The 23,312-nt window shown below is 34.9% G+C and overlaps 1 protein-coding gene across 2 annotated transcripts; it reads right to left on the bottom strand.

Moving 5' to 3' along the window:
• Nucleotides 1–9,724: 9,724 nt before the first annotated feature.
• LOC145158243 (translocase of chloroplast 34, chloroplastic-like) lies at nt 9,725–12,631 on the bottom strand. Of its 2 annotated transcripts, none has more exons than XM_079077168.1 (8): nt 12,517–12,631; nt 11,982–12,085; nt 11,799–11,906; nt 11,587–11,711; nt 11,180–11,444; nt 10,312–10,380; nt 10,071–10,232; nt 9,725–9,990 (listed from the first exon to the last, which is right to left on the bottom strand). In XM_079077168.1, exons 2-8 carry the CDS (start codon nt 12,078–12,080, stop codon nt 9,913–9,915), a joined length of 906 nt encoding a protein of 301 aa, XP_078933294.1. In that variant the 5' UTR covers nt 12,081–12,085; nt 12,517–12,631; the 3' UTR covers nt 9,725–9,912. The 2 variants fall into 2 exon arrangements, with proteins under 2 accessions (XP_078933294.1, XP_078933302.1); XM_079077176.1 differs by having other exon boundaries at nt 11,982–12,088; nt 12,517–12,621.
• Nucleotides 12,632–23,312: the final 10,681 nt, after the last annotated feature.

Here is a 23,312-nt window from a genome sequence, read left to right as displayed (position 1 = left end):
ATGATTTGGTAAAAGGGGAAAGTTAAGTCCAAGGTTTATTGGACCGTTTAAAGTTCTTCAGAGGGTTGGGAACCAAGCTTAGAAGCTAGAATTACCCGAAGAACTGAATGGAATTCATAACACTTTCCATGTGTGTTTTTTGAGGAAGTTCACGGGAGAAGTTCCCGACATGATTCCACTTTCGGAGTTGAGAATCGATGAGAACAAAAGGTTGATTGAAGAACCAGAGGCAATCGTTGACCGAAAGACTAAGAAGTTGCGACGCAAGATGGTCGAATTAGTGCTTGTCCGATGGAAAGATAATCGGCTAACCAATACTTCTTAAGATTAAACACGTGGAAGGTATTGTGAAATTTGTTGAGTTCTTGAGGTTAATTGAGTTTGTAAGCCATCGGGCCAACCCTTTCCAGGATTTCAAAAGGTCCAATGTGACAGGGGTTTAGTTTACCTCGTTTTGCAAATCTAATGACATCTTTTCATGGTGATACCTTGAGTAGGACACGGTCTCTTACTTTGAATTCTAAGGGTTTGCATATCACGTTAGCATAACTTTTCAGCTGATTACGTGTAGCATTTAATCGTTCTCTTTTATGAACGATCTTCTCCGCTGTTTCATGAATGATCTCAGGACCATTAAGTAGGGTATCTCTTGTATGCTTTTATCTAGTTAAGTATCTCCAACTTCTGCCCAACATATCGGAGAACGACATCTATGTCCGTACAAGGCCTCGAATGGAGCGGACTTTATGCTAGTGTGATAACTATGGTTATATGAAAACTCAACTAGTGGTGAGTGAGTATCCCATGAACTACTGAAGTCTATCACCAAAGCATAAGGCATGTATTCCAATGTTTGTATCTTTATTTTACTCTGGCCATGTATCTGTGGATGATACGTAGTACTCATGTCTAGCTTAGTTCATAGGTACATCTGCAATGATTGCCAAAATATGGAAGTGAATCTGCTATCTCGGTCTGCGATAATAGTTATTGGCACACAATGCATTCTGACTATCTCTTTGAGATAGGTCATGGTAAGTTTCTCCACCTTGTCAATTTCTTTGATGCTAGGAAATGGGCGGACTTGGTCAAACGGTCAACCACTACCCAAATGTGTAACGCCCGCGTTTCCAGGCTAGGCATTATTGTTGATGTAATAGTCTAGGTTAACCCTTGTAACTCTTTTTGAAGTATTAATGATGAAATATTTGAATATTATGTGAATTAAGTGATTTACGTGTTTGTTTTCTTAATTATTATAATTTAATGGATTAAGAATAAAATAAGCGTCAAAAGTAAAGTGTGAGATAAGCCCAATATCTTTTCTTGAAGATGTAGTGGTTGAAACAAGGATTCCAGAGATATAAAGAATGCCGAAATCCGAGTTATAACGAAGAAGTTATGATCTGTCGAAGTTTCGCGACAGAACCGGCACGACGCTGAATGACGTAAAATATGAATTTAAGATAGAGTGATATCTAGCCTTAGTGATCTAAACGGAAGTTGTAGAGTTCGTTAAACCGAGAGTGTGCATAAAAAGAACGCCCAAATCTGACTTCGTATGAGGAAGTTATGATTTTCCAAAGTTTCGACTTAGCGGTATGCAGCCCGAATACTCGATTTGAGATCGAGCGGTTTATAGCGGAAACAATCTAAACAAGAATCGAAGATCTCGTCGATAGTAGTCCAATGGTAAAAAGACAGACAAAAACAGACGTCGGACGAAGAAGTTATGTATTTCTAACGGAGTTTTCCTGTCCCGGCCTACTAAAAATAATATAATAAAAATATAATAAAAATAAATTCAAAATTAGCCGACGGAGTCTAAACGATAGTTGTAGAGCATAATCTCACCTACGCGTCGATATAAAGAATGTCGAAAACGGAGTTTGTATGCGAAAGTTATGAATTTCTGAAGTTCGGGGCGCGAAACCCCAAAACTGTCAGAGACCACGACGTGGCAACAGTGGGCACGACGTGGCAGGGCTTCTGACACCTTCTGACGCCTTCTGGAGCCTGACAGATCAAGTGGACGATGACGCATGCAATGACGTTCAAGCCCACGACGTGGGAGAAGTGCCCACGACGTGGAAAATGAGAAAACAACCCTATAAATAGATTTCAAGGGGCAGCCGTTTGTGGTTGCCAAATCTCTTCTCTCTCATCCATATTACCTCGATTTACGTGCAAAGAAGTACTCCCGAAGCCCCGGTATCATCTCGAGACCCGAAGCAAGTCCCGAAGCCCGAAGATCCCGAGAAGAAAAGAGTTTCCAAGCCGAAGCTCTGCCCGCGAGAAGCCCGGTGTGCGAAGTGATCCCGGTTTCACCGAAGAATACTACTTCTACAGGCCGTAGTGCTGTCCGATCATCTTATGATCAAGTGAGTGTGTAGTCACTTTCTTCTAATACATAAATACGAAGTATTTACTATGAAATACGTGTTATGTGTTTATATATTGGTGTTGATTTGAAGGGGGTACATAATCTCTTTCAAATGCACGATTTTATACAAGTATCGATTTAACATACTAAGTATATGTGTTATGTGAGTGTATCGATGTTATCTTCTAATCTCATAGATATGATTTATTCTGTATGAAATACGTGTTATGTTTATGTGTCTCATCTTTTATCTGGAATGTGTTTTGAATGAACATACTATACAGGTTTTAAACTATGTATAAAAATGTATATTTTATCTACTAAAATGTTGGGTAGAACATGGGTAGATAGTTGTCTTGTGATAAAAAGATGAGAGGCCTCGATGTTTTTGATTTAGTCATCTAGCGGAGTTTAGATGACGACCACAGACTTTTCTAGACAGTCTTGTGGAACGCTAGCAGGTTCGCCACCTGTAGGTGTTAATGAACTTGGGTGTTCATTCGCTGTACTCCATCCCCCTCATGGTTGCCTTATTTGACTTATATTGCTGAGGAACCCCCGAAGCATGTGTTGTCGCCCCGATGAAATATTCTTAGACTAGGTCCCTTATGTTAGTTGTCTTAGGGACGTAAAGTGAGAATAACGGGAATGGGTAATCGGGTTATTGTTGGTTGGTGGAATTAAATATAATTATTTATTGTGGGTTGAAAACCTTATATGCTCACCAGGCTCCCAAGCCTGACCCACTCAGTTTTCTTTGTATTACAGGTAGTGGCGCCAGAGCATAAGTTGGATGACTTGTCAAGTTATTTTTGGATTATAGACCTGTTGTTTTATATAACTGTTGTAAGGTCTGTATTGTAATGTTTATGCTTTTGGTCTGTTTATCGGAACATGACATCCCGAGTTTTGTTATATAATGAAAATACATTTCTTTATGAAATGCTTTGGTAAATCTTATTTTATCATATTTCGTTTTGGGAACAAATTCCGCAACTCTTTTAATCAAAGGATTACTCTGAAATTATTTTAAAAGCATAAATTAAACCGGTTTTTTCTGGCCGTGATTTTGGGGATGTCACAAAATGGTGTCATAACCGCCTGATATTTATGGCAACTTTGTTATGAAGTCCATGATTATTTGTTCCCACTTCCATTCTAGGATTGACAGTTGTCGTAGTAGTCTTGATGGCTTTTGGTACTCTTCTTTGACTTTAGAGCAAGTCAAGCATTTACCGACATAGGTGGAAATCTCTACCTTCATGTTGGGCCACCAATAAATCTTCTTGAGATCAAGATACATCTTATCCAGTCCAGGATGTATTAAATAACTCGATTTATGAGCTTCATATAAGACTACTCCTGACTTCACCAAACTTTTGGGGTCCAAATTTGGTTCATGAAATATCGTGTTCCGTCTTCCTTGAGGTCGAAACGTTTGTCCATACCTCGCAGGTTTTCTTCCATGATATTCTCGGTTGTGAGTGCTTCTAAGTGAGCATCTCGAATTTAGGTGATGAAATTGGAGTGGATGGTTAGGGTTAAGGCCTTTACACGAAGTGGTTTTGCTCGTTCTTTCCTATTTAAAGCATCTGCCACGACATTTGCTTTTCCAGGATGATAACAAATTTCACATTCGTAATCATTTAGCATTTCAAACATCATTCGTTGTCTCATGTTCAGCTCCTTTTGGTTGAAGATGTGTTGGAGGCTTTAGTGGTCGGTGAACACAACACACTTCGTTCCATAGAAGTAGTGACTCTAAATCTTTAAGGCAAACACTACAATTCCCAACTCTAAGTCATGGGTAATTTAGTTGGTCTTTTTTGGCTTAAGCTGTCTGGATGCATATGCAATGACTTTATTTCTTTGCATTAGTACGCATCCTTACCCTTGGTGTTAGGCATTGCAAAATACTACAATTTTTTTTGTTCCCTCTGGAAGAGACAAAATTGGTGCACTACACAATAATCATTTCAATTTCTAAAGGAAGACTCTTGTCTGTTTCCCCTATTGAAAATGTTGTCTTTATGGGTTAGAGTGGTTAGAGGCTTGGCTATTTTGGAGAAATTTTAGATGAATCTTCGGTAATAGCCCACAAGCCTTAAGAATTGGCATACTTCGGTTGGCTTCGTTGGTGCTTTCCAATCCTTAACTGATTCGATCTTTGCAGGACCGACATGAATCCTTTTATTGTTGACCACATGGCCGAGGAAATGCACTTAGTTAATCCAGAACTCACACTTAGAGAACATTGCATAAAGTTTCTCTTTTCTTAACAGTTCCACAATTAAATGCAAGTGTTGGCCATTTTTTCCTTGGTCCGTGAATATATCAATATGTCGTCGATAAAGACGATCACAAATTTATCCATGTAGGGTTTACACACTCGATTCATTATGTCCAAGAATACGGTTGGTGAGCTGGTCAGTTCGAATGGCATAACTAGAAACTCGTAGTAATTGTATCGAGTCCTGAATGTTGTGTTTGGAATGTTTGCTTCTTGTACTCTAAGTTGATGATACCCGAATCTTAGATCTATCTTTGAGTGGTAGCAGTATCCTTGTAGTTGGTTGAACAGGTCATCGATCCTCGGGAGTAAATACCGGTTCTTGATGGAACGTTATTCAACTCTCTATAATCGATGTACATCCTGAACGATCCATCCATCTTTTTGACAAACAATATTGGAGCTCCTCATTGAGAGAAGCTTGGTCGGATAAAGCATTCGTAGAGAATTTCTTGGAGTTGAATGGATAGTTCTTTCATTTTCAATGGAGCTAGACGATAAGGAGATCTTGCCACTGGTGCTGCACCCGGGATTAGATTGATTTGGATTTCAACATGTCTGACTAGAGGTACTCCAGGAAGATCCTCTGAAATATGTTCGGGTAATCGCACACTTGCAGAATATCTTTGATTTCCTTACCCTTGTCTTGCATATCTACCACGTAGGCCAAGAAAGTGAAGCATCTCTTCAGCAAACACCTTTTTGCCTTCATGCAAGAGATGGTTCTTGGATTCTTTCCTGATTTATCTCCGTAAATCACGTGAGCTTCATTATTGGGTAAAGGTAGTCGAACGGCCTTTTCATAACATAAGATCTTCGCTTGATGTAGTGATAACCAATCCATTCTAATGATTACATAGAAACTTCTGACAGTCATAGGTATTAGGTTAACGTGAAAAATGTGGTTATTCAGGGTGAGAAGGCAATTAGTGAGTATTTCTAAGGTGCTTTCTAACTAGTCGTTTGCTACTTCTATCGTGTAAGCTTCATTTGGAGAGAATAAGGCATTCTTTTCATTGAACTAATAAATCAAAAAACTGAAACACAATTCTTAACCAACGGTTTTTCTATTTAATTGATTAATATCTCAATTTTTTATACAAAAATCATCCTATATTTTCTACTATAGTTAAAGGCTAATCAAAATAGTGTAATCAATGTCATCAATTAAGATGATGCTATGTATTTACATAACGATAGAAAACAGAATGGCATAAAGAGTAGAAATTAACACATTTATTGTAGGTGAATAGGGGTGTACTTGAGCTGAGCCAATTCGTGAGATACTCGAGACTGACTCGAAAATTATTGGAGATCGACTCCATTGGAATCGAGTTAATCTCAACTCGAGCAACTCGAGTATATTATCGAATCGAAATCGAGTACTAGAATACTCAGCTCATAAAGCTCACGAGCTTAATCAAGCTTAGTTATATTTACATTATTATCCCTATGGTTATTCTTATTTTACATATTCAAGTCAAGTCGAGTAGAAATCCTGAGCTTAATCGTATTTTTATTGAAATTTAATGTAATTTTAAATTTTAAAATGACTGTTCGAGTCGAGCTTATCCATACTCAAAAGTGTCGATTACTTGATTGAGCTTAAGCTTGACCATGAAATTAAGGCTCGAATCGATTTTCAAGCTTGAGTTTTAGTCGAGTCGAGTTTTGAGCTCTACAACACTCGACTCGACTCAATTACACCCCTAGTTTAAAACAAGGTGAATGATATCTTGTTAATTATCATTTAATATTACTATTAGCATGTCTTATTTAATTGTAATCTAAGTCACACTTACCTTCCCTGTGGTAAAACGTGGCATAAGTAAAAGTGAATCACTGCTTCACATCGATGCAGATCACAAGCAACAGTACATGCAATAAAACTTTACAAAAACCGAAATAAAAATGAAGAGGCTAAAGTTAATCGACTGAGGTGTTGTTTGTTTTTTGTCTGCATGTCTTTTTGACCTCTTTGTGCGTGTTGTATGCGTCGCACAGACCACGCTCGCAGACATTAGGCTTGACTAACTGTTTTTTTTTTGAAGACCGAAGACCTAAAAAGGTATGTTTGTCCTTTTATTGGCGCAGATGTGGACCAAAGTCTTCAAACATTTTTAGACATCTTCTAGCTTAAAAACACATATATCTTTGTTTTGTTTTTTTTTTTTGTTAAAAAAAAACTTTGATTTATCCCAACTTTATCTATGATAAATAATTTTTAATAAAAAAGTTATAATACTTACAGAAAAAAGGTTCAACGACACAATCATGACTTTTATGATAAATTTATAAATAAAGATTTAATTACAATAATTGTTATTAGAGTTGTTTATATAGATATGAAAAAAAAAAAAATCTAATATTGTATTATATTTTTATGCCAAAGTTTATAAAATATTATTTAATATAGTATCATTCATTTTATGAGAAAAATATTTATGCCTACTTTTTTATTGATTTAATTGAAAAAGTAAAATGAAAATTTTAAAAATTTTCGTTTAAAATCAAAGTTTATTTTCATCAGTTTTATGTGTTAAATTCTTTTATCCCTAATTACAATGTTTAGTATAACTTTGCTGACTAAAGTTTGTTGGTTTTTATCAAATATATATGTTAATTCCTACTATTTTATTTACACTTTTTATATAATAATACATAAAAGTTAATTTATATTTGTTAATTATCTATAATAAAATCATAAAATTATTGAAAAACTCTTTTAAGTTTTTTTTTTAAATCAATTTATTAGATGTTAGTTTATTCTTACAATATGCACATAATAAATAAACAAACAGTCTTTTTCTTTTATACTGTAAACATTTGATTCATCCATTCTACTGCAGACTGCACACATTTTGCCTCAAAAAATACAAGCAACATCTAAGCCTTCGGCATTAACCTATTGTCGTATATTCCCTTTTGTAATGAAAAGTACTTAAAAAAATAATAATGAACATAGATATTTTGGATTTGGATATCAGAAATATCTGAAAGTTTTGAAAATGACTATCCAAACTCAAATTTGAGAAATTTGATAACTGAATTTCGAATAATTCTACATGGAATTTTTGGATTTGGAAAACCATGTTTTTGAACACCCCTAACTCCACCACTAATTTAGGGATATTTGAATATTTCTCCTATAATAAACCAACATTTAAAATGTTGGTGCCAGATCGTTCTCAAGAATCTTAGATAGATTTTGGCTTAAGACTAAAGGGAGTGGGAGGAGCTAAGCCTCGCCACTGCCCTCGCTACCAGTTCGTTACTCCATCCCTTTGATTACGCTAAATGCCTCGCTAAGAAGAAGTCGCCAACAAGCAAGCGAGAGGAGAGAGAGATAAAGGGAAGAGGTGATTGGTTCTTTCCTTTTTTTTGTGATTCACTTGACTCTTGCTTTCACAGTTTCAAAGGTTAGAAAAAGGGTGAGATGAGTAATGCAGTCCATGTGTTCGACGAAATGCAGGGAAGGACAAGACACAAAAATCTGAATTTGACAGAAATGGACCTCCAATAATCCCAGACTTACACATCACATCCCTATCTTAGTTCCTCTCACAAACCAATTTTCTGAAATTACCAAGAAGACCCTGCATTTAAATATTATACTTCTTTTCATATAATTGATTTATATTATATTAATTGTTGGTGGTTTAAAAAAATAAAATTTGATTAATATTTGTACATAAAAAATATTTGTGTATTAAAATAAAATAATTTAGTTAAATTAGGAAAAAAAAATAGAGTGCTAGAAGTGTTACCATTCCCTACTAAATGCTAAGACTAAATGCTAAACGGAAAAAGATGAGATGGCAGTCAAAAAACTGATGTGACAAGGTGTTAGGAGTGTTACCACTCCTTTTAGCCTACGTAGACCTCGTTATGCCTCGTTGACAATGGTATGATTTCAAGGAGGACTTTTTGAGACGCATAGGCGTGCACCAACTCTTACGTACCATGAATTTTAGACCACATCTTGGTTATTATAAAATGTACATCAGCTATGTCATATTTTTTAATATATTAAATGCTTTTTATAATAATAAATTATTTCGTATTAAATGTTTTTATAATAATAAATGATTTTCAATCGATACCAAACACATCCAAACCCAAATACGCATTATTCAATTTGGGGTAAGGTTATAAGGCATGTGTGTCTTTCATTACACATTAAACCAAGTCTAACATTAATAATATTTAACTTTTTTTCATTAAACTAATTAATATCTTAAAATAACATAAAATAACTAAAAATGACACAACTAAAATAGGAAAATAACTTAAAATGACAACCAATAACTCGAAATTTGTTCTGTAGGTCATTAAATGTTCAATTGTATCCCATAAGCAACCCAACTTTTTATTTTTGTTTTAAAATACCATCAATTACTACTTTTATCGGTTAAAACAACAACAAAAAATGTCATTGTCATTGTCACATCTAACTAAAAGCCTATTCTAATCATTTTTTCAGATCACAACTTCAACTACATGTATTTTTACCGATTAAAATAGCAATATCACAAAAAAAATATGACGTTGCTAATGGTTATCAATTGTGGTTTGAGAAAAATGACTACAGTCGGCTTTTAGTTAGGTGTGGCAAGGACAATGACGGTGTTCATTGTCATTTTAGGTTTTTAACCGACAAAAATCATAACTGTTGGTATTTTAAAACAAAAATAAAAAGTTTGTTTTCTTATTGGATACAATTAAAAGTTTAATAACCTAAATAATAAATTTTGTATTATTAGTTGCCAATTTGCCATTTTAAGTAATTTTCTCTTAAATATATGAAAGGTTACGTAAACTAAACTAAAAATTACATCTAATTACATCTCATTATGGCATTATTTCTTTTTTATAAATATTTATTTCGTTTCTTTATTAAAAAAATATTACTTGTGATTTATGCACTTCAAAATAAAGTTACCTTAATTCGAATCTCACAGGTTTCAACCTTGATATTTGCCACCGTTCTAATATATTATTTTCCTTTCTCATAAATTATAATCATTTTCTAAATTGATAATTAAAAAAAATTAAAATCCAACCCCTCCAAAAAAAGCCTTGACATGACAAAAACAACACACTTTCCTCTACATTGTGATATCAATACCAACAACATCAATTCAATTTTAAGAAATTGTAAACTTTTAGATTTAAACAAAAATTGTTCTCTAAAATTAAAATCCAAAACTAATTACCATAAATCTTCCTTCTTTGTTGCTCAAGCCCATAAAGGCTTTAGCTCTTTCGCGACATCATTCTTGATTGATCTTTGAAGCGGTTTCACAACAAAAAAGTACTGTCATTACACACAATGATCAAGTTAGAAATCAAGTTAAATGATTAGCTAGGAAATGACTATTTTACCCTTCTACTTACTTGAAATGCTATGATGAAAGGAATGAATAGTTTCCCTCTTTCATTCGGATTAGGCCCATCAATTAACTTCTGGTCAACCAAAATGCTTTTGCTTTCGGTCAAACTGACTTCTGTGATTGTTTCCACTATGCTTGGAATCCAAGCACTCCCATTTGGAAGAATCTGTAAAAATTAAGATGCATTGATTAATTGTCAAAAATAAATAAATAAATAAATATCAAAATGACTATTAAGTACTAACCTTTTCATCTTTCTCATTTTTGTTGCATCTGCTACTGTTTTCAACCAAACCAATAGGAATAGGAAAGTGCTATAAACAGCAACAAGAACAGAGTAAAAGTTAGTAAATTTTTCTTGATACAAAAGAATGAGTAAACTGCAAAAATGGTCCTTGTGGTTTATAATGTTCTTTTGGTTTGGGTTTAGAAGTGAATCTGTTTTCATTTTTGGTCCTTGTTTCAAGGTTTTGGACCCTGACTTTAACTCTGTGAATTAGAAACTGTTGAGTCCTGATAAAGTGACCGATTTACCCTCCATTTTATACTTCTATTTGGAGTAAATGACACTTTGGTCCATGAGTTATGAGTATAGTTGATTTTTGCATTTTTGGTCCCAATAGATTTTCTCTTGCAATTTTGATCCTTATTATTTGAGGTTACAAGTAAAATGATTATTTTTGGTCCCTGAATATAGCTGGTTTTTGCAATTTGGTCCCAAAAATATAGTCATATTATTTTGAACAGGGACAAAAAAATAATTACAAAATGGTCATTTTACCAAAAAATGCAAGAGAAACTTTTTGGGACAAAAATTGTAAAAATCAACTAACCCCGGGACCAAAAACGTAAATTACTCTTTTATTTATGATTATTATTATTATTAACAATTGTTATTATTATTACTTTACATGATCATTAACCGAAATATATAACAGGGGTAAAATGGTCATTTTATCAAGACAACAGTTTACACTTCACACAGTCAAAGCAAGGGGCCAAATTAGAACAAAGATTGCAATCTTTCAACCCACCTGAAAAGGTGATAAAGTATTGCAGAAAATATGTTGGCATGGGTAAGGGCAAAAGGGTAATTTTGAAGAAAAGACGAACCTCGATATCTAGTTTTCTGAACCTAGCACCACGATACACAACCTTGAGAAGAGCTTCAGATCTTTTTGCTAAAAATTCATCATAAGAAAGACAATCTGGAGGTGATAATTGAGCATGTGTGAGAACTACAATTGCTTTTCTCCATATTTCTTGACCAAAACTATTGCTTATAGCTTTCACAATTTGTCCATCTAATGTATCAACTCTATATGCATCTAATCGATCCACATAGAGCAAAACATCTATTGTCTTGTTCAAAAGAAACCTGCTCAAACAACCATACAAAAGAAAACAGTGCATCGTAATCATGTGTAAATGTCAAATATTTGAAGTTTCGATTAGTGTAAATCTTTCAAGACAAAAGCTTTCTTTCATATGTATTAAAAACCATGGAAAGTAAAGATAACCTTTTGATGATTTCAAGAGCTTGATCATTAACATATCCTCCTTCAACAATGCCTGGTGTGTCAATGATGTTCAATGTAAACCCTGACCTCTCTCTTGACACCATTGTAGGCCTCAATGCTTCTGACTAAAAATTCATGTTGTTCTATAAGCAATTCAACATGTACAATAAAGTTTAGGTCTAAAAATATCTTTAGAAACTTCTTAAAAGTACCTGAAAAGCACTAACAGTAACTGCTCTTTCACCAATGATAGAGTTCACAGTCGAAGACTTTCCAACTCCACCTTTCCCCATTACAAGAATCGTTAACCTGTCCCTTTTCTGTAACATTTGAACAGGAATTAGATAAGAAAATTGGTAATAATATTGCTTGTAATGTGAGTGTAGTGAGTATACCTTCTCCTTTAGTTTTCCCAACAGTTGTAGCAACTTGTCCTGGGTGGCGGGAGGGAATTGCTGAATCCCACTCCATTCACGGATAAACTGAGACGCCATGGAAGCTGCTGTAAGAAAAACGTAATTAAACCACTATGCAAATCAATTACGCATAAACCCTCAACCCAAAAGCAGTAAAATTCAAAAGCGACACTAAATTACATTCGGTTTTGTGAGATTCTATTACTATTTAACAATTGTAGCTCAGAGTTTATTGAACCCCAAAATTAACCAAACTTCGAACACAAGCCCTGTCGAATCAAGTGTATGATCAAAACAAACCTAATCTAGCTTTCCACATTTATCATTTCAAAAATCCAAACAGGTAAAAAAAATCACACCGAGCATATAGAAATTTCCACCAAAATTCAGTTATTATTTCATGCTCATCTGCAAATTTACGATGATTATCTATTGTGAATTTCACAGTAGAATTTGAAAGCGTGAGAGATAAGTGTTCAAGGAAAATGTGAGAGGAGGCGAAGGGGAGTCTTGCCGGCGACTGGAGAGAGAGGTGGCGGTGATGCCTGCGTGAACGGATAGAGCTCCGATGGATAACCTTTTTCAGAATTGAGCTACCCAATAGACAAAAGCTTCGAGGAGTATTATGAACCCTGCGAAAGGGTATATCCGGAAATACACTAAATTGGGGCGGGTACAAGTAGGTCTGTCAATGGGGCTGGTTTTGACCCTGATTCGCTCCAAACCCGTAAGAATTTTACGGGTTTCGATTTTAATTTCGATTCGTTTACCCGTTTACGATCTATACCCGTTTACCCTATTAATAAATGGGTTGGGTATGGATCATTGTCGATCCGTTCCACTTATAATCCGCCCCATTATATATATATATATATATATATATATATATATATATATATATATATATATATATATATATATATATATATGACAACAAAATATACAACTCGATGTCCAAGTAAAATGTGATTTTTATTGTATTGGACTTTGAGTATTAATTAATGCACATCTTGTTTAAGTAGATATTTTATCTTTTTGAGAAATATTACTTTCTGGAACCTATAAAAATTATGAAAATTTAATATTATAAAAGGGTCGGGTTAATGGGTCGGGCATTCATTGATCCGGTGGATACGGGTATGGATTCGACTATTCAAGACCCTGAGGGTTATTGGAGCGGGGCGGGTCCTGTTTTTATTTTTTTTAACGGGTTTGGATTAATGGTGATTCGCTCCAAACTCGCCTCATTTACAGGTCTAGGTACAAGATAGAAATTGCATCCGAATCGAATAACATAAACGAGTTCATTTATAAAAGATGATTTATTCATTTGATTTATATGATTTCGTAGGTTAATACTCGTGGAAATCATGATTAAGAAAGAAAAACACTTTTGATAATTTAAACTCGTAATGACAGGTCAAATAAAATGACATTATTAAGGAAAAAGCTTGGGTTAGGAAGATTTATTTTTGGTTGACTTTATCATGTAATTTAATGAAAGTAGAATGATATTAAGGAAAAACAATGAATGTAAGATGATATAAAATAAAATGACAGTAAAAATAGTTAAAAAAAAAAACCTACGGTCTTATAAACAGTTTGTTACATAAAAGCACACATACACCGTATAATATTTGTTATTCTTTTTCCGGTACATAACTTAAAGTTTACAGAAAGTAGAATGTCATATAAGGATATGTTTTTTATTTATTGTCTAATCCAAGTTCGAAATCGTTAAAAACCATTTTAAAATGCTAAATGTTATAAATGTCGGTTTTCAAAAAAGTAGAATGTTATAAAAGAATATTTTAAAAAAAAATCCACTTAATGTTCAAAAATCCTCAAAATGATGCCATTTTACAAAGTACGACGCTATAAAAAAGATGAGAATGTAACATAGTTGTACCCTGATTCTGCCATCTTTTGTAATTTACATCATGTAACATAGTCGTACCGAACTAATGAAAGTTTCATACCCTATAAATTGCATCATCTCAGTCAGTATTTCTTTTAGTTCAAAAAACAAAATGTAAAAACGAAAATGTGCTTATTCTCAGTTATGATATTCACCTGAAATTATCATGATAAAAGATTTACATGAAGACTAAATATCAATCGATCTACCAGGAAGAAGCTTTGGAACCTAAAACACCAAAAAAATCCAAATCAAGATACATAGTACCAGATGAAACACCGAAACCGAAAAACACAAAAAGATCTAGAAACCTCAAAGACAAAATCTAGATTAATCTCGAAAACCTGATAAACAAAAAAATACTTTCGAAAAATTAAAACATTAGCCTAATGTTATTTGCAACAAGTCACAAGAATGTAAAACACTATAGTAAATTAGTAATTGAAAGGCCTTCCGAATTGAAGTCGCTCCATCCCTTAACATTACCTTATGATAGAGCCGATTCTCAAGATCCCATATCTTTGGAAAGTTGTTTTGTATTTCCTTATTTTATTATGTTGTTGTATTATAAATTGATATCAATATACTCATCACGAACATAAAGTGATTTTCACAAACCCTATTATGGTATCAACTTAATTTCTTCTTCATCTTCACTGATCTCCATGGTCGTTGGAACTAAGCAGACTCCCTTCTTCCTCTTGCTACAACTCTTTACATGCTTACCATTAAGCTTTCTTCATCCAACTATTTATTATGGCGACGACAGATGTTGCCCCTTCTTGGTTATCAAAAACTTACAGGTTATATTAATAGGTCTATCCTTGCTCCGCCAGCCACCATTATTACCAATAATGTCTCTTCTCCAAACCCTTCATATGCTTCCTGGCTCACTGCTAATCAACACACACTTATTCTCATACTATCATATTTATCTGAAGAAGCTATGGCTAAGACCTTCGGTCATGATACTGCTCATTATGTTTGGAAGGCTTTAGAAAATACCTACAGTCATGACTTTATTGAACAGGTACACACTCCTCGTGATTCTCTTCATCATCTTCAGAAGGGATGATCTACTGTTGTTGATTATAGTCGAAAATTTAAAGTTGTATGTGATCGAATCAGTGCTCTCAGTCATCCCCTTGAGGAATCCGATAAGATTCATTGGTTCCTCTTTGGTCTTGGTTCATCGTTTGAAATGTTCTCAACCACACAACACTTGATCGGTCCTCGTCCCTCGTTTCATGATTTTCTCTCCCAAGCCGAGATTCACAAGTTCTTTTTATCTACTATGACAAATAGCAACCCCCCTCCTGTGCCTTTACTGTTGCATCTTCTGGTCGTGGTTAGTCAACAACTAATCGAGGGCGCGGATCTTCCCATGGTGTTTTTTCACGAGGTCATGGTAGTGGTGGCTCTTCTCGACGACCTCCACACTATTAATAATGTCGTAAAGACGGTTATTATGCAAATCTGTGTCCTGATTTGCACACATTTGTTAGTGCAATGTGTGGAACCTTTTCAAGCCTAGTGCAATGTTTCAAATAGCACACCTGATTGGTTTGTAGATTCTGGTGCATCTACCCATATGACTTCTTCTCCTTCACATTTGGATTCAGTCTCTACCTATTTTGGTAATGAAATGGTCGTTTTTGGTAATGGCAATTCTTCTTCTATTTCTCATATTGGTACATCCACTATATCTCCTACTATTAATTTTCTTGATGTTCTCGTGGTATCATAACTCACCAAAAATATTTTATCTATCATCACGCTTACCAATGATAATCTTGTTGATGTTTTATTTTCTAATAGTATGTTTATAATTCAGAATCAGGTTTTAAAGGAGACTCTAGCTCAGGGCAGAAGTAAAGATGCATTATATGTGCTACAACAAAGGCAACATGCTTTCTTGTCAAGTGTTTTCTCCAGGCGGTTACGAGTATTTTATGAACTTTGGCATATTCATTTAGGACATGCTTCCTTTGACATTATTTCTTTGCTTAATAAAATTGGTTGTTTAAGTGTTACTTCTGTCTTACCGACCCCACGAAATTGTGCTTCATACCAATTATCTAAAAGTAAACATTTACCATTTGATCTTAACTCCAAGCATTCCTTGCATGTTTTAGATATGATACATTGTGATTTATATGGACCTTCTCCAATTGATTTCACGGATAGGTATCATTATTATGTTGTTTTTGTGGACGACTTCTCATGATTTTCATGGTTTTACCCACTAAAAGCTAAATCTGATTTTTATGTGGTTCTTCAAGCCTTTATCAACCTGGTCCAAACTCAATTTTCATGTAAAATCAAGGTTTTTCAATCAGATGGAAGAACCGAGTTTGTAAACAACCCTGTACGCACATTCTTTGTGGAAAACGGAACACATCATCGTTTATCTTGTCCTTATTCACCTCAGCAAAATGGACGAGTTGAGTGGAAACATTGTCATATTACAGAAACCGGGTATAGTGCCCTCAACCATGAGTATGCACAAACCCTTGTTTCGTCTTCTGTGGGTCTGTATACCCATCTTTTAAAAATCCAAAATAAACTTGACTACGAACTTTCTAGTTAGCCTTCCTCATCCCTTGCTTCTGGAATTTGGAACATATATCAGAAGATGCTGACCTGAATATAGCCAAAATAAAAACTAAAGAATTAACAAAAAAAAAAGTAACAAAGTATTTGTGCAATTACTACATTTTAGATACGGAGTATTCACAATCAAGTACAAATTTGTTTGCATTCATTAGAGGCTAAAACGCCAAAACCAACTACCACATACATCTTGAACAATGTAACATATTAATTTCAAAGCAATCCCATATGAAAGCCTGTATAGATACTAATATATAAACTTAACATCATCTTCAATTGTCATGCATTTATTAAATTCAAGTAAATCCAAAATGAGAATGCAACACATGTGTTTGTTTTCATATTAAACAAAATGAGGGTAGAAAAGAACCTGAAAACACTTAGAAATAGCTTCCTCTTCAGCTTTTGTTGGTTCAAAAATTTTATTGCTTAGGTTATGACTGCCAAAATTCACATCCAAATCGCAGTTGCATCCTATAAAAACAAATAAATAGATCAAAGATGAAAGTAATTAATATTTGAAACTTATAAGTTATAACCGGTAAAGTTTCTTCTTGTTGGTGATTTTAGTGTCACCATGTCTATTTATGTAACTGGAACTAACATGTGAGCTAAGGGGATTCATAATTTGTACTCTAATATATGTACGGGGGTTTGTGCATAGTGCATGCATGTATAAGATCAAAATAGAAGCTAGTTCGACGACAAGTCGGGGGGTCCGGGGGCAGCGTCCCTGGGTCCGGGGTTTCCAAAGGGGCAGCGCCCCTAGCGGGGTCCAAGGGGCAGCGCCCCAAAAACTCTTCGAACAATACATATGAGAACATAGTGGGAAAAACGAATTCTTGATGGTGATTATGGTAAAACTGACGAAATTCGTCAGTTTTGGAAACCCTAAATCCTCATTAAATTTCGGATTTCTTGACTTGCTTCCAAAGCAACTCATGACGGCCAGCCCTAATGAAACCCTGATCTCGTTTATTATATAAACGACTCTTCTCTTTGAGAAGAGACACACGAAATTCTTAAGCTCTCGTTTTCATCAAACAACACAAAATCCTTCTAGCAATTTGGCTTACGATTTCTGTGCCTAGTATCGTAAGTGTCCTCTTGGATTATCCTAGGCTGAATTTCTTTCAACCCAGGCATAGGGTAGAAATATCAGTTCGGAAAGTGTTTTTACGATCCAAGTGGTATCCAGATCTCCACTACAAACCCTACTTTTTCCAACACTTCTTTGACTTTAGCATCATCTGATTTGTTTGAATTCAACATGATTAAAGTTTACAATAACCACTTTATACCATTATATTAATACCACAACATGGAAGGCGCCTCTTCCTTATCTTGTAGTAGCGAGAGAACGAGGGAGAGTGTGATTAACCTTAAGTAGTTGTGTCCGATTGTTGCAAATAGAATGGTGAGATCGTGAAATCGTTTGAAATCTTGGTAGTAACAGTGAAATCATGGAATCCTTCGGGTTGAGAGAGGGCGATGAGTTTGAAATCAGAAATTTTTTTGGTGTTTTTCAAAGCTTTGGCAACGGCCTATGTTCCCAGAAACCACCATCTTTATCAAGAGAAAGTGTAGAAGAACTACTTCTACTGTTATAAAACTTCAGCCCGTGTAGGAGAAATATGATTTCAAAACTGAAATTAAATTCCATCCAGTTTTCAAAATGAAGACGGCGAAACCGAAGAAAAGACGTGATAATTCATTTGTTTTCATATGTGAACACTTCCAACAACTTTGTTTACCTAGATGTGAACAAAACGAAAAGGTAATTACCTTGATAATTCATTTGTTTTCTTTTTTATTTTACTATAAAAATTAAACATTATATTCAAAAGTAGTAGAGATTGAGATCATGAAATTGAACATTATATTCAATGAAGTTTGTTCCATGTATTACATGAATTTAAAATACAAAAAATAAAACTAGATTTTATCTACATCGATAACATTGCTTTTATTTATATATATATATATATATATATATATATATATATATATATATATATATATATATATATATATATATATATATATATATATATATATATATATAGGTTCAAATGTTTCTCACATCTATTGTGTGCTAGAATGCACCAATAGGAATTTAGTATTAATTATATGTATATTAAATGCTATCCATACTTATAACTCATTTTTATGGAAACTAATTAAATTCGTTATTAATGTCAACAATAATATTCTTTCAGAATGAATTCATATCTAGAAGAATGAGAGTGTATTCTAGCAGAATGAGAGTGTATTCTAGTAGAATACACTCTTGTTCTTCATATTCCATTCAACTTTATTGTATTTTAAGTGAGTGAGTCCTGAAACAAAATACGAACTCATATATAAAAACCTAGATGCGAATTCATTCTGAAAGAATGTTATTGCTAGCATTAATGACGGATTTAATTAGTTTCCATAAAAAGAGAATTATAATTATGGATATCATTTAATATACATATAATTATGGAAATCATTTAGTATCTATATTTATTTAATTAAATAATTATTTAATTTACTAAATTCCTATTGGTGCATTCTAGCACACAATAAATGTCAGAATCAAAATAACCTAGCCCTATATATATATATATATATATATATATATATATATATATATATATATATATATATATAGAGAGAGAGAGAGAGAGAGAGAGAGAGAGCTATTTGATAATGTACCGTCCCAAAAATACCGAGTAAAATTTTCATTTTATAAATAAGTGAAAATCATTCATTCATTATCTCAAAGACAATTAGAATAAAAGTATTCTCAAAACATCAGAGTAATTCGTAAACAGGTGCAGAATAAATCTCCAGGGATTGCAGTGCGATCAAGTCGGACACTTCCTTTTGGAACTACAAATATCTGAAAACATTTTAAACATAAAATGTAAGCACAAAGCTTAGTGAGTTCCCCAAAATATTGCATACCATACATACATATCAACACAAGGCTATAACGGGTATATTTCGCCCCCGGGACTATTTCACCCATGAGTCCCTTCTGACTCAATCAATATTTTTCAACCGAACATGTCTATTTCACCCCTAAATCCGTTTTGACTCAATCGGTGTTTTTCAACCACACGTATCTATTTCACCCCAGAGTCCCTTCCGACTCAATCGGTGTTTTTCAACCGAACAGGCCTATTTCACCCACGGGTCTATCTCACCCCACATACATATAACATACAGGCATACATGCATACAACAAGAGTAAAAAAGATAACAAGCACATACGACACCTAGTGTCTTACAGCATAGTGAGAAGACTCACCTCAATCCGAAGATCATACTCCTTGTTTCTACAAAAGCTCTTCACACTGAACATATCCAAACTACCCTAATTAACAATTAAGGTGATAAACCATAATCAAAGTTCCATTTCATACTCTCTCTCTCTCTCTCTCTCTCTCTCTCTCTCTTACTCTCTCTTTCTCTTTAGGGTAAAATACCATTTTACCCTTCCAAGGCTAGACCCCACCCAACTTGACCTAATGCTCAAAAATAACCAATAATACCTTCTGATCGTATGACATGCGTACTCTAGCTCTACGCCTTGCGTAGAGCCTTCCCACAAAAGACGGGGCAAGGTCACGCTACGCGCAATGTAATCCAAGGTTACGCCATGCATAACCGAGCAGATGCCAAAATCAATTTTCAAGTCCTTAATACATTAAGACATATCACTCAAAGCTCATGTCAGGTTCCTAATCATAATGGATAAAGTTTCCAAATTTATCCATTAGGATGATCTAAACAACTAAGATCTAGTATTTAAGTTTCAAAGGGACCAAATGTTGGATTGAGTGTCTAAGCCCATAACTATAATTGGTATAAACTTGAATTGATAGTACCACACTCCTTTTGGGTTGCCCTCAAACCTGGGAATTGAATAGGATAACTTTTAGAGTGAGAAGATTGATTTATTAACTTATTATATGGTTAATAAATTAATTAGAAATCAAAATAAATAATTTGTTAATATATTATGAGAATAATATATTAATTGAATTTAGTATTATTTAATTAAAGGTAGAACCGCTAGTACGCCTCATTCACGAAGCCGATCTATAAGAGGGGGGGGGGGGTATAAGGTGTTTTTCACAGGATTTATCGTTACTCATGTCAGCATTCTCACTTCTGATATCTCCAGGTCTTGTCACCAAAAACCTTCCCCGATTGATAGAACGTTCCGCTACTGACACTTGAAAAAGCTGCTTTCAAGGTCTCGTCGCTTCGGTGAATCACTTGAGCCCTGATACATTTTCGATGCCATGGAGCTAGACCAATGAGCTATTACGCTTTCTTCAAAAGATGGCTGCTTCCAAGCCCACCTCCTGGTTGTCATCGCTCGATCACTTCCTTTTCCACTAAGTGATTGCTTAGGGACCTTAGCGTACGATCTGGGCTGTTTCCCTCTCGACTTTGGATCTTAGCACCCAAAAAGTCATTGCCTATAAAATCGCGATTGAATGGGTGTCCACTCTCACCCACCGCTTCCTTGATTGGTGGAGGGTCGTTAGCCGAACGAGTTTGATAGGACACTTAATCCTCATTAATAAGTATAATGATCTATAAAGTAACTAAATACTTTTTAAAATTCCCAATCTTAGTTAATTTCGGAAAAATTGTGAACTTTTATGCTAATCCATGAAATTGCACATTGCACGTTATTGTTTGTTAGTGGAGCGTGTGTGGTTAACCGACATACTAATAGGGACTAATAAAGAGTGGCAATGGGTGTATCATAAATTATCATTGATTAATGGAGCGGGTGTGGCTAACTGACACATTAAAATGAGATGATAAATGATATCGAGAGTACTGAGCTAATTTACATGGTTATTCACATCTTGTTTGTGATCCTTGGCATCCCAATCACAAATAGAAGAGCATAATCGAGATTAAACATGCCATTGAAAAGTTCAATTCTTCTCAAAAGATCTAGGAATTTCATTCAAAACTTAATCCGTTCAAATTTCGTTTTTGATGGAGAAATTAGTAAATCGTCATTTACCTACCTTTATATAATTTGTAATTAGATTACGACATCCCTTTTCTAAGTTGTAAATTATTTAGTTGGATCCTAGCCTTGATATTTCATTTGGGTGTTATATTGAGGATTGTTCTTATCTAACTAAAAATTTCCTTTCTACTCGTTCAGATGTCTACTCTTTTTGATGCTCCTGGTTCCTCCTCCTCCTCCAACAACAACTTCTCTCTGTTGAACATCTGCGCAAAGGTGCAATTGGATGGCACCAACTACAACGACTGGATGCACAACATCAAAATGGTACTTCGTTTTGAGGACAAAGAGTATGTCCTCGAGAAACCACTCGATGAGATCGATGAAACGAAGGCCGCCTGTTTCGAATCGTTTCCTATTTCGGGGCAGTGACCAAAGATCGAGAATTATCAGGATTAGGACCATTGATGAAATGAGATATGGACCTATTTGGATATGGGTGATGTAAATCTAGATGATCGGGGGTGCGGTTTGTATTTTGGAGACAAGGGGTATTTTGGTAAATGTCAGCTCGAACTTTGATGGAAATTGTATTTTTTGTTCGGGAAATTTTAAGGCGATTATGAGATGATAAAAGCGTAGAGCTTCTCCTTACCTTTTCATGGATATAAGGATCGTCGGAATCAGATTATAATGAAGAAGTTATGGCCTTCGGAGAATTTAGGGTTTTGGGAAAAACCCTTGTACACGGGGCGCACATGGGGAGTACGCAGGGCGTACTCGTGCGAGGACCCTTACACGAGGCATACCTTGGCGTACACTGAGTGTAGTCAACAATTTGATCGCTAAGCTTCGGCCTCATACGCTAGGCGTATGAGGAGTTCAAGAAACCCTAATTTCCTTGTGTTGTACCCTATATAAGCACCTTAAGACCCTAGGGTTGGCCTCTTTACCAGCCCCTAAACCTCCTAAAACCTTAAATCATCCCGTAAGCCTTCTTGGTGGTGTTATTGAGCCCTTGAGAGGATTTTAGTAGGTGTTTTGCTCATTATGAAGGAAGCTTTGAAGATTGAAGGTGCCTTTGTTGGAAGGAAGGTCATAGATCCATAAACATCACACTTGTTGCAATATATTTGAGGTATCAAGTTCATACCTTGGCTTGTAGATGTTTAGATCTCCTCATAGTTTGTTTTTTATGCTTTTGGTCCCATTTTGGGTTGATTGAAGAGTTAAGACATTTTAAGGGCTTGTTAATTTAGATCTGAGCTTGTGGTGGACTCCTTGAGCATAAAGGTGCAAGCTTTATGAAATGTTTAGTCACATGCACGCATTAAGTCACTTGTTAAGTCCTCTTTAAGATTAAGAGCTTCATTTAGACATGCATGAACGTAATGTTAGCAACTTTACGTGATAATCTAGTTCAAGGAAGGCAGATCTGTGTTTTGGAGCTATGTCTTAAGGGATTAAGTGATGAAATCAAGTTTTGGGCTGAATGGATGAGTATGCTGGATGTACAAGCAGGTACGCTTAGCTTACAAGCCTTCAAGCGAGTACGTTGCACGTACGTGCTGCGTACGTCCTTCATACTTAGTCTGGTGGGCTTCGCATGTTTGGGTCTCGATTTTGGGCTATTCTTTGGGCTTTGTGGCTTGGGGATTTGTTGAGCCACCTGAATGCAAGAGTTTGGAGTAGAGAAAATTATTAGGCCTTAGGGTAAGGCCCATGTAAGGGTTTGGGCCCAATTTAGAAAATTGGGCCATGTATGGGCCTTGAGTATTTATTTGGATCT

This window comes from Lactuca virosa, chromosome 1 (assembly GCF_052849685.1).
Source record: "Lactuca virosa cultivar CGN04683 chromosome 1, Lactuca_virosa_CGN04683_v6, whole genome shotgun sequence".
NCBI lineage: Eukaryota > Viridiplantae > Streptophyta > Magnoliopsida > Asterales > Asteraceae > Lactuca > Lactuca virosa.
The sequence above is the reverse complement of the archived record's forward strand: the minus strand, read 5'-3'. Positions and strand labels throughout refer to the sequence as shown.